The sequence below is a fragment of the Drosophila takahashii genome, chromosome X, assembly GCF_030179915.1.
Source record: "Drosophila takahashii strain IR98-3 E-12201 chromosome X, DtakHiC1v2, whole genome shotgun sequence".
Classification (NCBI taxonomy): Eukaryota; Metazoa; Arthropoda; class Insecta; order Diptera; family Drosophilidae; genus Drosophila; species Drosophila takahashii.
The window spans coordinates 12,774,116-12,789,973 of record NC_091683.1 but is presented as its reverse complement, the minus strand read 5'-3'; the positions used below and the strand labels follow the sequence as shown (position 1 = coordinate 12,789,973).

Here is a 15,858-nt window from a genome sequence, read left to right as displayed (position 1 = left end):
ATGCCCTGGAATATAATTGATAGCAAATAATAGTGTGGTTAATTTTATAAAATTCAATCAAAACATTTCAAGAGGCTAAATATAATCTAAATATAATATATATGTTTGATATTTTTACAATATCAATTTAATAATATCGAAATAGGAAACTGTGGATATTTTTCCAAGCCATAAATAGAAGTACTTGATTTCGAATGAAAGACATTTACTTAGTTTTGTACAGATCATGTAAAGATTTGTAAACTCAATTTTAATATTAAGTAAATTTTGATTCTCCTTATATATTAAATTCTATTTGCAATTTCAGATATACATACAAGAGTGATGAATTATTAAAGTCAGTTTTTGATAGCTAATGACAGCATTAAATTTCAGAAATAAGAATTAAAAATTTTAAAATATTATAATTTTTTAAAGATTTAACTTACCTGTTTGTAAAGCTTAAGCTACGAAGTAAGTTTTCCAACTATAGTTCTGGTTTTAAAATTATTTCTAACTGGAAACCACTTACATATTTTCTAATCCCCGAAATCGCCCTGTCATAGCTACCCGGCCAACGGCCAGGCATCTGCAGGGTAGCATTCCAGGCTCCTGCGGGGTGTAGGTGATTGTAGCCGTTCGCAGGGAGCCTCGGCTGAAATTCAAAACGTCCAGCCAAGTGCTTTCCGCAATTCCGGCTGCCACGCCCCCTTCTGGACCCACCGACTTGGTCTCCCCTTTTTCTGTTTTCTCCCTCCTCGTTTTCTCTCTTCCGCTCCATTGCTCCTTGCGCTCCCGTTCGCAGATCGTCCTTTGCACACATTGCAGTCATACTTGTAGTTCGGGGTCCTTACGCCCTCGACTGACGGGGCTTTATGGGTCTTTAACCGAACCAAATCGCCTGAGTGGCTCCGCTCGAACCGAAGTTCGATTTTATGGCAGCCCGCAAATCGACGGAGTCTGGGGGTCTCTGGTCCCAGACTTCTGAACCGTCTGAAACACACAGAATATTAAAAATTCCAAAATGCCAAACTGTCCCGCCCAGGGAAAATGCATTCGCTTGACTTTGCTTTTCGTGTGTATTTCTCATTTGGTTTCGGTTGCAATCGGTCTTAGTATTGAATTTCATTTATTTCGGTTAAGTCCCCGTTTTTTTTTTTGGGTTTTTGTTTTTTTGGTTTTCTTTAGCAGGACCTTTATCTTGCCTAGTTGCCAGCTATCGTTAATCGGTAATCGTTAATCGCTTATCGCTTGCCTTTGCTTTTGAGCGTTCCATTGCCATTCGTTTCGTTCCGATTCGCTTCGTTTCGTTTGGCTTGCTACATTTTTTTTGTTCATAAACGCACACTCACACACATATCAGTTTAAGTTAGATTTTAATAATAACTTAAGGTTAAATAACAATCACATTTACTTATTTCTTTTGTTTTCGTTCGATCCAAAAAAAAAATTCCTTCACGCTTTTCCTAACTTTTATATTTGATTTACGATTAGTGTTTTGTTTTTTTTTTTATTTGGTTTGGGGAGGGGGTTATTTATTTATAATATTCATAATATTTTCTCATTGGCATGCTCGCTCGACCGTCGGGTTTAATTGTCAATAAAACAATTTGAACAAACGTAAACAACAAAAGTGGTTAAATCGTTAGCCAGGGATTATGTTCCACCTATAAACGATATAAATATATCCGGGACATGGATAATTCCTACTACTTACATTATAGCGCGCCACTTGCAGTGCTTTTATCTATTATTCCATTCGGTCTGTCGTCTTTACTTCTAAAAGTATTTTTCGTTTTTTTTGTTTTAAAGAGTTAAGTTTTTCTATATTTTATTAATGCTGTATATATGTGTGTGTAGACCATATTAATGTGGAGCAAATATACCGGAAATGTTCACGATCTGCATTCATTTAGTCTGTCTGCCAGTTTTCCTGTTTTCTTACGTCTATCGTTAGCCATTTAGTTCTCATTTGCTTGGAGTTGAAGTCCTCTTTTCGTCTATTTTCTCCATACACACGCACGAAAAAAATATACATATATATTGTATCGACTAGGACTATCGACTATAACTATGGGGGCTTTATCGTTTAAAAGGTTACATATATATTCTGCTGTAATCACCATATTGGCATTGTATAAATTGTTCGTTTCTCCTTGTAAATTGTGTTGGCTTGCTACAAAAGTTCGGCACATTTGATTTTGTCAAGTGAGTTGCGTAATTTGCGAAACATGAATATCGAACGATCGACGATATTTTGGTGTGCTCTATGTCCGGATTTTATTTACCCTTTTCTATCTATCCTCTTGCCCTGGAAAAGGATTTTAAGGGTGCCTAAAAGTATGCAGTGTAAATATTATGGCCTTCAGTAATGTGACTTTCGGCCTGAAAATATATTGCTGCATACTTTTAGTCACCTTTTTGGTGATTTTCAAATTTAGTCATTTCTTTGGCACTTTACCAGTATTAATTAAATCATTTTCATCGGAAATCCACTTAAACACAATCCCTCTTAACAGCAATTGATGCCTTTGAAACCAACTCGGACTTCCCTCCGGATCGCTGCTAATTAAAACCCTATACACTAATCCTCGACGGGGATCCTCCGGACACAGGACACACTTAGATGCTATTGGCTGTCCACGAACTGGCCAATCGAACCCAAATAACTTCACTACAATTATGCCCTTTATGCGGTTGCTGTTCTCTGCTCTCTGTTTTTCAATTTTGGCGCTGTTGTGTGTGTAAATAATTAGCCTAATTAATTATGCATCGTTACATATCGGTAGTTACTCTCTCTTTTTTGTTTGCCCACGTGTATCGCATTTCTTGCATTATATTATATGTATTTTTTGTATGCAGATTCTATCGTATTTGTATTTTATTCTCGTTCATTTTTTTTGCTCTAGCTTTATTGTAGTTATAGACATTGAAATACTCGTTAGCCGCACCTCCCCCCGAAATGGAGAGGGAAGTGGGTCAAAGTGGGTGGCTGTGGGTGGACAGTGGGTGGTGGGTGGATGGTTGGTGGGGGGAGAGGCCGCCAGCCGCAAATAGACAAACAATTAATTATGATTTATATTTATATATTTATATTAATCGCATTTAATTGTTATTACTCGTTATTCGTTATATTCGAAAATCAACAAACAGTAAGTGGAAAAAGTTTCTCTCTATTTAGTGTATATTTAAATTTAAGTTTTGCTTGAGAACGTTTTTTGCCACAGTTATTTTTTTTCTTGGGTTTTCTGGTATCAGTACTCCTAGTAATCCTTAACCCTACGATCTCCGCGATCTCCCCACGATCTCTATGAGATCCGATGAAAAAAAATCTCTTACCATCCCGTAACTGTTTCTTCTCTTAACTGCCATTCACATCGACGGCGGCCAAAGCGTGGATGCCATTGGTTAGCCCATTGCTGACGAACTGCGTCGATGTCTGCGAGGGCGGTGGGGTGGCGGGCGGCGAGGCGGGTGGTGTCAGGGTGGCCGGCTCACCCCCAGTGGTGGTGGTGGTTCCCGTGGCGGTGGTGGTGGTGGTGGTGCTGCCCATCTTGCCAACCACAATGGCCGCCGGCGCACTGGGCGCCTCGAGGAGCGGCGGTGGTGGCGGCGGCAGGCTGTCCAACTGGTTGGACTCCATGAGCGTGTAGTCGCCCAGCTCCTTGATCTCCTCCGTGGATGGTGGCGCCGGCAGGCTCATCAGGCTGTCGTAGTTGCTCTCCGCCTCGGTCTCTGGCTGGGATTCAATGGGCTTTTCCGGTTCGGAGTCTGGTTTTGATTCGGCTTGTTCCTCGGGGGTATCTATGGGATCCTTCGGCTCTTCCTTTGGCGGTGAGACTTCGACTGCTGGCGGCAGCACTTCCTCTTTGGCGGGAACTTCTTCCTCATCTTTGACTGGCATCTCTGTCATAATTTCCGGGGCAACTAACTTTTCTGGCGGTGACTGTACCTCTACTTCTTTTTCCTTTTCCGGAAGAACCTCGGTTTCTTTCTCGGGCAATGCCTCTTCATCAGACTTCTTGGAACCCTGGCTCGAATCTCCCATCTCCGTTTGTTCCGGGCTAATGGACAACTGCGTCTTGAGGTTCTGATCTAGATTCACATTCGGACTTATCAATATGGGCTTGGCTGTGGGCGAACTGGTGGCATAGCCCGGCTGCTCGATGACATAGAGCTCCTGGTTGCCGTACGAGTAGCGCTTGTTGGAGTCGCTCGACGAGGTGGAGCTGAGATCCGATTGCGAGAGGCCGGTGAGGGCGGGATTGGAGGGTTCCTCGACCGGCTCGTCGGCCACCTGCTCCTCGGCCTCCTCGATGAGATGAAGTGGAGCGGCGGCGGCGGCAGCGGTGGTGGGGCAGCAGTCCTGGGGCGGCGCATGGATCTGCACCTGTTCGTGGCTGGGCGGCAGGCTCTTATCGAGCAAATGCCCCCCGTTGGGCGCCAACTTTCCGTTGTCGAAGGGCAGTTCGGTGGAGTCCAAGATGACGCCGGTATGATCGCCTGCGGGAAGTTGTTTGGAGTCAATGCCGCGGGCCACCTCCACCACAAAGACGCCATCCTTGTCCGTGTGCATTTTCGTCTCGCGGGCATTCCTCGAGATGTCCTGCGAGAAAGGATACAGAGTTACATTGAAGTCAACGGGCAAGGGGTCCTTGTGCATACTAGTTAGAAGGTGCAGGTTTCTCACAGACACACACACACACAACATCAAGGGTGCGAGATGGAGAGAGGGGAGAAAGTGGTCAGGGGGTTAAAAGAGCGACAGAGCGGACAAATCGGTTGGCTGCCATGCGGAAAGTGTCGAAAATTGCATTTGCATATGCTTGTGGCACACACACGCCCCAAGGATACTCACACACACACACACACTTACTCACTGACCCACTCAAGTTGACAAATAGACGACACCGGGCTGTTGTTCGGACCCAAATCTCTGGCCCTCGTTCGCTGTCTCTTGGTCCGCAGGTGCCCATTGATATGGGAACGAGCTCCGAAGGACCACCCAAGGACATTCAAGGCCAGGACAAGCGAACAAGTGTCAAAAGGGGCGAGAGTGCGGTAAATAAAGTACTCACTTAGCACACAAAAGGTTCAGGAACAGAAAACTAACTGGGAAAACTAACGAAGCTGGGAAATTATAAAACAATGGTGGCCCTAATAACTCAGTTCCCAGGGATAATTAAATTTTGTAACAAACAAATTATAAAGAAATGAGAAATCATAAACTCTGCCTTTTTTTAGATACTAAAACTTAAGATCAGGTGCTCCCAAACTTTAAGAGAAGAGGCTTTAGAGTCTTTAAAGATGCAATCGAATCAGAACTGAAAGATAGTCGGATTTCAGTTTTCGGTAGATAGTCATACCAAGTCAAAGAACAGAACAGCAAGCTACTGACTAACTACGACAACAACCAGTTTGCGAGCGGAAGAGAGAGATGGAGAGAGATGCAGAGAAAGAGACAGGCAGACAGAGAGACACATCTAGAATCCCGATTAGAGATGGCGGGCAAAAGGACGACTGATCCGGCTGATCGGATGACTAACGAACTTACGTGCCGCTCCTCGGTGACAACAATCAGATGATTATCTTTGAGCGTCATCTTGGTGACGGAGCCGCAGGGAGGAGCAAAGGAGGAGGCACCACCACCCACCTGAGCCACCTCCCCTTTCTCACCCACCTCGCCTTTCGTTTCGAATCGAAACGCGAGGCTTTCCAGACCAGCCATCAGTAAACGGCCTTGACTGCCGCCACTTGGGGGCGTGGCTGTGGGCGGTGGGTGGTGGTGTGGCTGTGGGTGAGGGTGTGGTTCTGTCGGTGGCAAGGTGGCTCTGCCAAATGCAAATGCCGAGCCAGATGATGAGAATGACGACGATTCTGACTGCAAGAGGCGAATGGAGAGAGAGAGAGAGATAGAGGGTAGAGAGGGAGATGGCAGTACATAACTGGAACGGAATGCAATGCAATTCACGCACACACACCCCACACTCTTTCACACACACCATCTCAAAGGGCTGGGAAATTTCATTACCAGCCAAGGGAATTTATTCCCTTTACCAGTCAACTAACTCGAGCTCCATTTAAACTTGAACCCTAACCTTTGGCTGCAGCTTTCACTTCCTCCGAAGAAGTCTTGAATATGACAATGAATCTTTTGTTTTAACTAATAAAAATCAAAATCAAAATCTATCTTACTAATATGAAAAAGAACCTCTTAAATTTGAAATAAAAATTTAAATAAAATCCTTTGTTTTAAGCTTTTTCTTCAGAAATTTAAAGAATTATAAAATGAATCTACAATGACTGAAAGAAATTTAAGTTTAATAATTTTCTCAATAATATTTCTGACTTAAAGAGTTAACTTTTAATATCCAGCAAATAAATTTAAGGTAAAAACGGAATAAAAACCTTCTGTTTAAGCCGCGTTCTGGGTGTTTCTTTATTTTTGGCCTTTCAGCTCTCAATTTCAGCTGGAACGCAATAAAATTTCCCGCGGAAATTTCAGCCATTGTTTAATTTTCTCGAGAGCTTCTCTCGACGAGTGCATCCGCGTGGGTGGATGGGTTGTAGATTCAGTGGTATGCGAACAGCTGAAGACACTCTCTGGCGGCACTTGCCTTTAAATTTCAATTTCCACCAAGCGAAGAGGGCGGGGGGTGGGTTTTTCAGGAGGTGTAACCAGGGGGTGGGGGTCTTTTGGCTTATTCAGCTTTTTGCCATCAACTCACCTCGTGCTTGGAGTCCTGTCCCTGTTCGCTGTCATCGCCTGGGGCGCCACCCGTGCCCGCTCCTGTGTTCTTGCCAAGCACATACCTGTAAAAGAAAAGACAGAGAGAGAGGGAGTGAGACAGGGTTAGTGAGAGAAAGAGATGGCGAGTGTCAGAGTTTGAAAATCCAATGCATTTCTAATGATGCCGCGACTGAAATTAACATTTTGTTGCCTACTTTGCGGCTGCAATGGCCACAAAATCGGATCACGAAAATCCCGGAATTACAACGCGAAATTCCCAAATCCTAAATGAATCCACTTGAAATTTATATAGAAGTTATAAGTAACGGAGTTTATTTATCAAAAAGAGAGGCACCGAAAATAAATATTAAACCACGTTTTAAGGTCAGAAATAATCTTCGTGGCCTGCTCGCAACAGAAATTCCCGAAGTTGCCTCAGAAAGCGCCATAAATATTAGCACTTTCGAGGGGGGGAAAGTATCCTGAATATCCTGTCGTTGTCCCGAGAGTATCCCATTGTCCTTGCCCCTCCCAAAAAAAAAGCGACCTTTGTGGCACTCAACGAATTTCAAGTTGGAAAGCCGCCGCCGAAACGAGCCACACGCACAACTAATTTCTCGTCTCAAGAGTTTATTGTGCAATTTCCTTCCAGACGCCAGCACACGCACACACACTCTCTCACACACACACACTTACACCACAATGTCCTGTTTGCCTGCTGAAGGGAATAAGGCAAATAAATTGTGTGTTTCCTTTTTATTTTGACGCTGGCTTTTCACGGCACCTTTCTTCTTTTTTCTTTGCGGGCTGAGGATGAGGATTGGAATGGGGCAACAAACTGGCAACGTTTGCGGTTGCCATTTGCCGCTTTATGCGTTTTTCCTGCGGCTGCCGCCGAAAAGCGGGAAAATCTGGGGAAAAGCGCGCGGCGCTTGGAATTACCTTCCCCGAAAACAGCTGCCTTGTTAGCTCCTGGCATCTACATCATCTGTGAATGAGGATGTGCTATCTGTCTGTCTGTCTCTCTGTGTGTGTGTGTGTGTGTGTGGCGACTTCCGTTTCCGGCCTCGCCGATTCTCGATTCCGCCGCGTTGATTTGTTGCGCCTTCAGTTTTCTCCGGGCTCCCCATCAACCTGTCACTCCCAGTCGCCCAGTCACCCATTTGCCCACTCCCCGGCTTCATTTTGTTTGGCATTTAGTGCCCAGCGAATATGTGTGTGTGCACAGGGAAAAATTGCAAGCTTATATAAGAAATAAATAAAATATATAACTTATATTATACAAATTTTGATAACTAAATTGGAGAAAAACTATGTTATTTTAAGCCTTTACAACAAGTATTACATTACATACATAATTAAATTAATTACATAATAAAATAGTATAAAATAGTATAAATATAGCTAATTAATATAGCGCTCTATTATTTTTAATATAATTTTCCACAGCTGTATAACAATAAATAAATGTATTATAATGTTAACAAAAAACATTTTAAACATTTTGTATACTTTTAAAAATACAAATTATAAGTTTACAGGTGAAAGATATAACAAAAATAGCCAAGTAATATTCGTATTTCCTCTTATTTTCTCTCTGTGTATATTTACTATATACCTACACACATTTATAAATACACAAGTATAGCAAGTAGAGAAACAGCAGCTTCGCCAAGAGCTTTCAACCCAATTCGTGGCGCGGCCAAGATTTATGTTTGGGCCAGACTGCGGGCGATAAAGGATGTGCGTCCCTGGCAATGCTCTCAAATCTCCAGACCACCCACCTCCCACTGAGCCACCGAGCCACTGAACCACTGAACCACCTCCCAACCACCCAACCACCACCACTCCGTCACAGATTTGTCAATGTTTTGTTGCTATTTCTGCTGTCTGTCGCTGGCAATGCGAATGAGAAATAAAACGCCAGGAATGAAGCTGATAAATGCGATTTGCCACGCCTTGCCTGCAGGGGCGGTGGGTTCCGTGGGGGGAGGGGGATTCCGATTCCGGGGGTCAGGTGGTTGCCCCGGCAAATTGCTTTGGATTGAGTGCATTCTTGTGCCTGCGTGGTTGCCCGAAAGTAGGCAACGAATTGCGCCCGGGGAATCCTTGAAATGGAGGTTTAGGCGGGATCGGATTAGGGTTGCCTGCCACTCAGGACTCACATGTTGTCAAACCCCCCCCCCCTGTCTTTCTATTTTAAGGTGGCTTTGGCTTTGGCTCATCCCCCACCCCCTTTTGCCAGCAGCTTTCCTGCTTCCTCGCAATTTCTTGCAATTATTTTTGATTTGTGTGGGACACTGCCGTCTAAGCTGATTAAGCGCCACACGAGGCGTAACCAATTAGCCCAGCCAAATGGCTAAGGAGCCCGGGATAAAAGACCAAGCTGTCTGGGTACAGTTGGCCCCAGGAATGACAGTTCACTGCGGGGGAATGGGGGGTTGATTGGGGGATTTCAGGGGGCTGAGGTTAAGCAGGCCATGGTTTCTCCCCCTCAATTGAAGGCGGTTCGATAACCATCAGGTTGGAACTCTGGTAATAAGGTATTTATTTATTTACCCAAGGTGGAGCTCATTGTTATCAGGATTTTATAAATATTCCTTTGCTTCATATTGAAATCTGAATATGTGAAATCGTTAAGTTTTAGGATTTCTTATCAAGTTACTCACATATTTCTAGGATTTTAATAAATTTAACACTTTAGCTTAAATTGTATCGTGATGCTTAAAATTATTTAAGAATTTTGTACACTGATAAAAAACTGTAGTAAATAATTTTCGGTATAATTTTCATACATAGTGGTTTAAATAAATTTGGTATATGGAAATATTAAATTTAAGTATTTTCATTAATTTAAGGACTTTAAACTTTAAACAATGATTTTTGATTTTTCATGAAATTTAAAAATATTTAAAGAAAATGTAACCATCTAATATTTTCTACCTTGATTTAAATATTTTAAAATTAAGTCATTAAATGTGATATGTTTTGTACTTAATTAATTCAATGTACAGATATTTATTTTAACCATTCTATGTTTTTTATAAGTGTAGTTAGTTTTCCCTTTTTCTTTGCTTAGATCTCGATAAGGATTAAAGTATTTGAGGACTACTCACTTTATAGCGCAGTACATGGACACCAGCAGGGCAGAGGGCAGGATGACGATGATGAGACCCATGGAAACGGCAAATAGATTGAAGAATCCTGAGGAAAGAAACCAAATATCTGATTATTATTGTATCTCCTAGAGACTGAATCCCGAACTCACCGTCATAGTCGGCGAGAGGATCCTCCGAGAGAGCGGTGGCATTGGCGCTCCTCCCACCTCCGCTGGCCAGCAAGGGAGCCATGGCCGAGGCAGCTCCCGATCCCGAACCCGATCCGGATCCCGATCCTGAACCAGAACCACTATCATATCGCTGGAGCAGCGTGGCATTGACCATCTCCGCCGAGGGCAGCTGTTCGCGGTGCAAGTGGTTGGCCGCCTGGCGGTGGGGCAGGCGGCTCATTCCGTGAATACCACCGTTCCCACCGCCCACCTGCAGCTGTCGATGCGCTGGACTCTCGAAGGGATAGGAGCCCTCGACGCCATCGAAACCTCCGCCGGCTCCATCGTCAATCAAATCACCGCCGTACTGAATGGAGCTCTCGATCACATCCGGCTCGCTGTCGATGCTGTTGCTCTGGATGTCGTTCTCGTAGATGCCCATTCCCATTCCGAGTTCCCCGGGCATGTAGTCGATCTCCTTGAGCTCGATCTGCGGCGGCAGCTCACCGATCACCGGCACTCCGATGGCCAAATCGGGCAGCACCGCCGGCTGGATGATGATGTCCTGCTGATGTGGCTGCATCGTGCTGCTCCAGCTTTGCGGCTGCTGCTGCTCCACCTCGATCACCGACTCACCCACATAGGTCACGTCCAGAGGTGGTGCTCCGTCGCCCGAGGAGGAGGAACTGCTGCGGAAGATCTTCAGACCATCGGCATTGTGGTGCAGCGGCGACAGGATGATGTCCTCATCCGCCTGCTGCTGCTGCGGCTGCTTCTGATCCATCACGTAGCTGGCGGGGAAGAACTGGTTCTCCAGCTGCAGGAACTTGCGCTGCTGCTGCTGCTCGCCCTGCACCACCGGCACCACCGCCGTGGGCAGCGACTCACCCACCTTGACCTCGGTGTTCGAGATGTAGAAGATCGTATCCGAATCGCGATCGATGCTCGGCTTTCGCGGTGGCGGCGGTGGTGGTGGCGGCGGTGGGCGTGGCACTGCACCACCACCGTCCTTGAGATCGGCCATGAAGAGCTCGTCGGCATCCTGGACGGCGGATTGAGGTGGTCGCACTGGTGGCGGTGGTGCAGCCGCCGCATCCGAGTTGCGGAATGTGAAAATCGGATTGATGTGCTCGCCACTCGAAGAGGAGGAGGAGGAGGAGGAGGAAGAAGCGGAAGATTCGGAGCTGCTGCTGTTGTCCGCACCACTGTCGATGATCTCCACCACCAGAATCTCGTCGCCGTTCTTCTGTTTCTCCGGCTGGCGATAGGAGAACTCCAGATCCTCGCTCTCGCTGCCAAAGGCCTCGGAAACATTGATGTGTATCTCGATGGCCGCCGGCTCGGGTTTGCCCAGAGTTGCACCACCCGATGAACCACCACCGGAACCACCACCCGATGCCGGCTGGGTGGACACATCCGCCCGATCGATCACGTACTGGGTGAATCGCTCCTGGGGCAGCGACATCATCATCTCGTGCGACGGCCGGGTGGTTTCCATTTCCGGCGGTGGTGGTGGCGGTGGTGCAGGCGCATAGAAGCCCTCGCTGTCGCGGAAATTCGTCGAGGCCACAATGGAGTCCACCGTGGAGTCGTAGACCTCGATCTGAATGTCGGAGATCTTGGATTCGGTGCGCTCTGCACCACCGACCATCAGGTTATTGCTGGTGGGCAGACGGGTGGTGCTGGTCTGCAGCTCGGGCACCTGGAACACGGTGGTGGAGAGCACCGCTGAGGAGGGGGGTCCTACTTCCCGTGGTGGTGCCTGGGTGGTGCTGGCCTCGAGCAGTGACGTGGGCGCCAGAATCTCCACCAGGCGGCCATTGCGCAATTGACTCTCTATAGAAGCCACATGCTGGTGGTTCGCCGGCTGCGGCTTCTTCAGCGGATGCACCACACTGAAGGTCTTCTCGCCCATGAAGATCGGTCCCAGGTAGCCATTGTGAACGGGCAGCAGGGGAGTGGGTGGTGGTGCAGCCCTGGTAGTGGTGGTGGTGGTGGGTATCCTTTCCATTTCCGTTTCAAGGGTGCTGCTAACCACCGTGGTGGTGCTGGGGAAGTGCTGCTGCTGCAGCTGCTTCTTCTTGGTCAGCTTGAGGCCATCGTGACCGCTGTCGAGTGGTGGAGCCACCGTGTGCTCGAGGTCCAGCAGCTGCACCACCTGCGATTCTTCGGCGTTCGGTGGTGCAGTTGGGCTGTTGACTAAAGCGAGGGTTTCAGTGGTGGTGCTACTTTTAGTGGTTTTTTTCTCAGTGGTGCTTCTTTCAGTGGTGCTTCTCTGAGTGGTGCTTCCTTCAGTGGTGCTTTCCTGAGTGGTGCTTCCCTGAGTGGTGCTTCCCTCAGTGGTGCTTCCTTTAGTAGTGCTACTTTCAGTGGTTCTTCTTAGTGTTTCACTGGTTTCCTTTGATTTCTCAGTGATGCTGCTACTTTCAGTGGTGCTCCCTTGAGTGGTTCTGTTCTCAGTGGTGCTGACTGCAGTTGTTACTTCAGCTGTTGGCACTGTTTTGGTCACCTGAATTTCATCAGTGGCTCTTGGCATTTCGGTGGTGGTGGTGCTAGTGGTGCTGGTGGTGGTGCTAGTGCCCAGTGGTGCCTGCTTGGCGCCCCTGGTGGTGCTGGCCTCCATCAAAGTGGGCGTGTTGCCCTGCACTCCGATCTCCAGATAACCATGGTGGTAATGGTGGTGCGACTGGGATGGCTTTTGCCCCACTGCCGCTGCACCACCGAGGACGACTGTGGGCGCCGCCCAGCCACCACTGCTCAGTGCGGTGGTTAGCAGGAGCACCGCCCAGAGGAGTGGAGACGACATGTTGCTGCTGCTGCTGCTGGGAAATGGAAAAGGGAGATTCTTCAAGGGTTTTTCCACTTCTGTTTTGGCTGCTCCTGTTTTGTTATGTAAATTTAGTTTTGATTCTGCTTGGCTGGCGAAAAATCTTTTCGCTGTTGCTGTTGCTGTTGCTGCTGTTGTGTTGCTGCTGCTGTTGCTGCTGTTGCTGCTGTTGCTGCTGTGTTGCTGCGGTTGCCTTTGGCACTTAATTTCCCCCTTCGCTCAGCTTGTTGCTGGCACTTGGCATTGTGTTGTGGCTCTTGAAACTGCAACTCGGCAATGTCGTCATCATCATCGTCATTCGCTTGAGCGTCTTCGTCTGCCTCATCATCATCATCATCGCGCCATGTTGCTGCTGCATCTGCTGCAGGTCGCATTCATGTTGCTGTTGTCGATGTTGCTGTTACTGTTGCTATTGTTATCGCCGCTGCACTCGTGGATGTTGCTGTTGTCGCTGCGGCCATTTTCTGCGGCAGCATCGCCGCTTCAGTCGCTGCTTCTTTGTTGGCTTCAAAAAATATGCACTGCCCAAGGGAAAAAACCCGCTTTAATCTCCTCCTTTGGCCGCAATGTTGCAGCTGCAATATCTCCTTGCGGCAGCCTCCTTCGATTCCTTTCGGTCGCTCCAATGCATCCTGAATGGAAATCAAATTTGAAATAACGAAATCGGCAGGAGCAACAATTTAACTTATTGCTGTTGCCGCTGCATTGCATCCAATGAAACTAATGAAGCAACAGCAATACGGGCGAAAGGAGAATGTGAAAAGTGTTGTCAAGATGCCGTGTCGGAAACAATAAAGACAAAAGCAAAATAGAGGAGAGTAAAAACAATACAAATCTAGGGGATATAATTGAAATATATATGAAAGTCTCTTTGAAATAACAATTATTACTTTTACCTATCGAAATGTGAAGACAATTTTCAAATCAGACCATTCAATAAAAAGTTATTAACAAATAATGGAATAATGGAATTTAAGCAGTGCAAACAGTCGATTTAATCAGTAAAGGATGTCGAATAAATGTAGACTGTAAAAGGATGTATGAATAAATAATAATATACTTTTTGGATAAATATTTAAAAAACATGTGAACCTAAAAGATACATTTAAGTAATTTAATATTATGAAGAGAATATTAAAAATGAAGTTTAGGCTTATTAAAAAAAACCATCTATCCCATTCCAACCATATTCATCCAATAAAAGCCTTAAAGACTTCTCATGAGAACAACTAAGTACTTTTTCATCAATCAAGCCGGGTTCAGCCCAAGTCCAAATCCCCAGTTATATTCCCCAAATTCCTGACATACTTTTCGGTGCCAGATCTTAGGAAAAAACACAGCAAAACTGTTGCCGCCGCTGCCTTTATTTAATTTAGCCAACTGGCCAAGAGTATGTGGCAGACCAGGAAATTTCCGGGCCACAGAGAGTTAAAATTTAAGGTAAGAACTAAGGCAGCCCTTTGAACCCTTCTTGGGGTGAACGGCGAACAGACCATGCAAATTAAATATAAAGCCTACAAAATGATTCGATTTCACAGCCCTGACCCTGATCCCAAAAACTGTGAAAAAGGTTGGTTGTTCGCAGGACAAAAATGTGGGGAAAATGGGGGAAAAATGGAGAATAGAAATGGACATAAAACCGCAGGCGGGGGCGGGGCACAAAAGCCTTCTCAATTCGCTCATCATCACGGTCATCGTAACAAGTTGCTTATCATCGCACCACCGAACCGCCGCACCACCGACCTTTGACCCCCCTCATTTCGCAACTATTGTGGAACATCAAAGGGCACAAAAAGGGAAAAGTTTGCGGCTGCGGGAAAACAAATGGGCGCAAAAGAGGCGCCGCACAAAAGCGGAAAAACTCGGAAGCGTAATAAAGGCGTTGATAATGGCAGCCGTAATGATATGGAAGGGAAATCTATAAATACACAAATCCAAATAATATACTGATGGAATAAATCCGAAATCCCGGGGCCTAAATAAACACAGAAAAATATTAAATTCATATATATACATATACAAGGCGCTTTAAGGAGGGAAATTATGTATAAAAATAAATTATTAATCCGGACACACGGAATTTTTAAGCGTACAAATAAATACAAATAATACTGAAACTTTAGCTCTGTTTAATTTCGTTAATATTTAAAACTATACAAATGAACAGAAAATGGCAATGTTAAAATGTGTCAATTAGAAGTTTATTTAATGAAAAAGTTTTGGAAATATTTCTTTCAAGCAAGAAAACTCGTTTAGTTTCTTACTAAATATGAAGTAAGTTTTTGAGGGTCCAAACTTTAAAAAATATTTAAAAAACAACAAAAGCAATGAATATTTTCAAAATTAAAACTAAACACACCCATTCAAGTAAATATAACGCATAAAAACTCTTCACCGTTAACAAAAGAGCAAAATAATTATAGACAATTCGGAGGTTTTATATTTAGACACCTGGCGTAATTCTTCAAATATGTTTCACACTCACCGCCGGCGAAATTATATCTCCCGATTCCGCTCGCCCCGCAAGGTAATCCAAGGGTCCTTGCAGAGCCCAAAATAATTCCCCCAACTTTTCACACTTTTCTCTTGGTTAGTGGATTCCCTCGAGTCACTTAAAACTGTTTTTATTTTGGTTTTCCATTCACTTAACTTGAGTTTATATGCTTTTTAAATAGTTCAAGCACTGGGGACACTGCAAAAAATTGAGCAAAAAAACTAGAAACGAGAATACACCGTGGCAAATCGCGACTGAGTTCGTTATTGTGATTGCAGCTGGAACAACAGTGAAATAAAACACGCAGGAAACGCGCCAAATTTCAGGATGATTTACTGAGACCTCACATGGGAATTTCATTTCATTTGTATGGACTGGGAAGTGGGATAAGGAGTGGGTGGTGCGTGGAGAGGAAAGGGGGAGGGGTGGGGAGAGGGGAAGGGGAGGCGAGATTATAGACTCACAACTCCTTTCTAGAAATTTAACCCGCTGATGAAGCTGATTCTTCGGCGGACTCTGATTTCACTGCTGCTACTGCTGCTGCATCCTATTGCTCCGAA

General features: G+C 45.4%; 1 protein-coding gene across 1 annotated transcript; it reads right to left on the bottom strand.

Annotated features, from left to right (window-relative positions):
* Positions 1–2,361: 2,361 nt before the first annotated feature.
* On the bottom strand, positions 2,362–15,858 carry LOC108054274 (uncharacterized). The gene is made up of 7 exons (XM_017137154.3): positions 15,763–15,858; positions 15,290–15,496; positions 9,978–13,436; positions 9,826–9,913; positions 6,708–6,792; positions 5,534–5,860; positions 2,362–4,585 (listed from the first exon to the last, which is right to left on the bottom strand). Exons 3-7 carry the CDS (start codon positions 12,781–12,783, stop codon positions 3,341–3,343), a joined length of 4,551 nt encoding a protein of 1,516 aa, XP_016992643.2. The 5' UTR covers positions 12,784–13,436; positions 15,290–15,496; positions 15,763–15,858; the 3' UTR covers positions 2,362–3,340.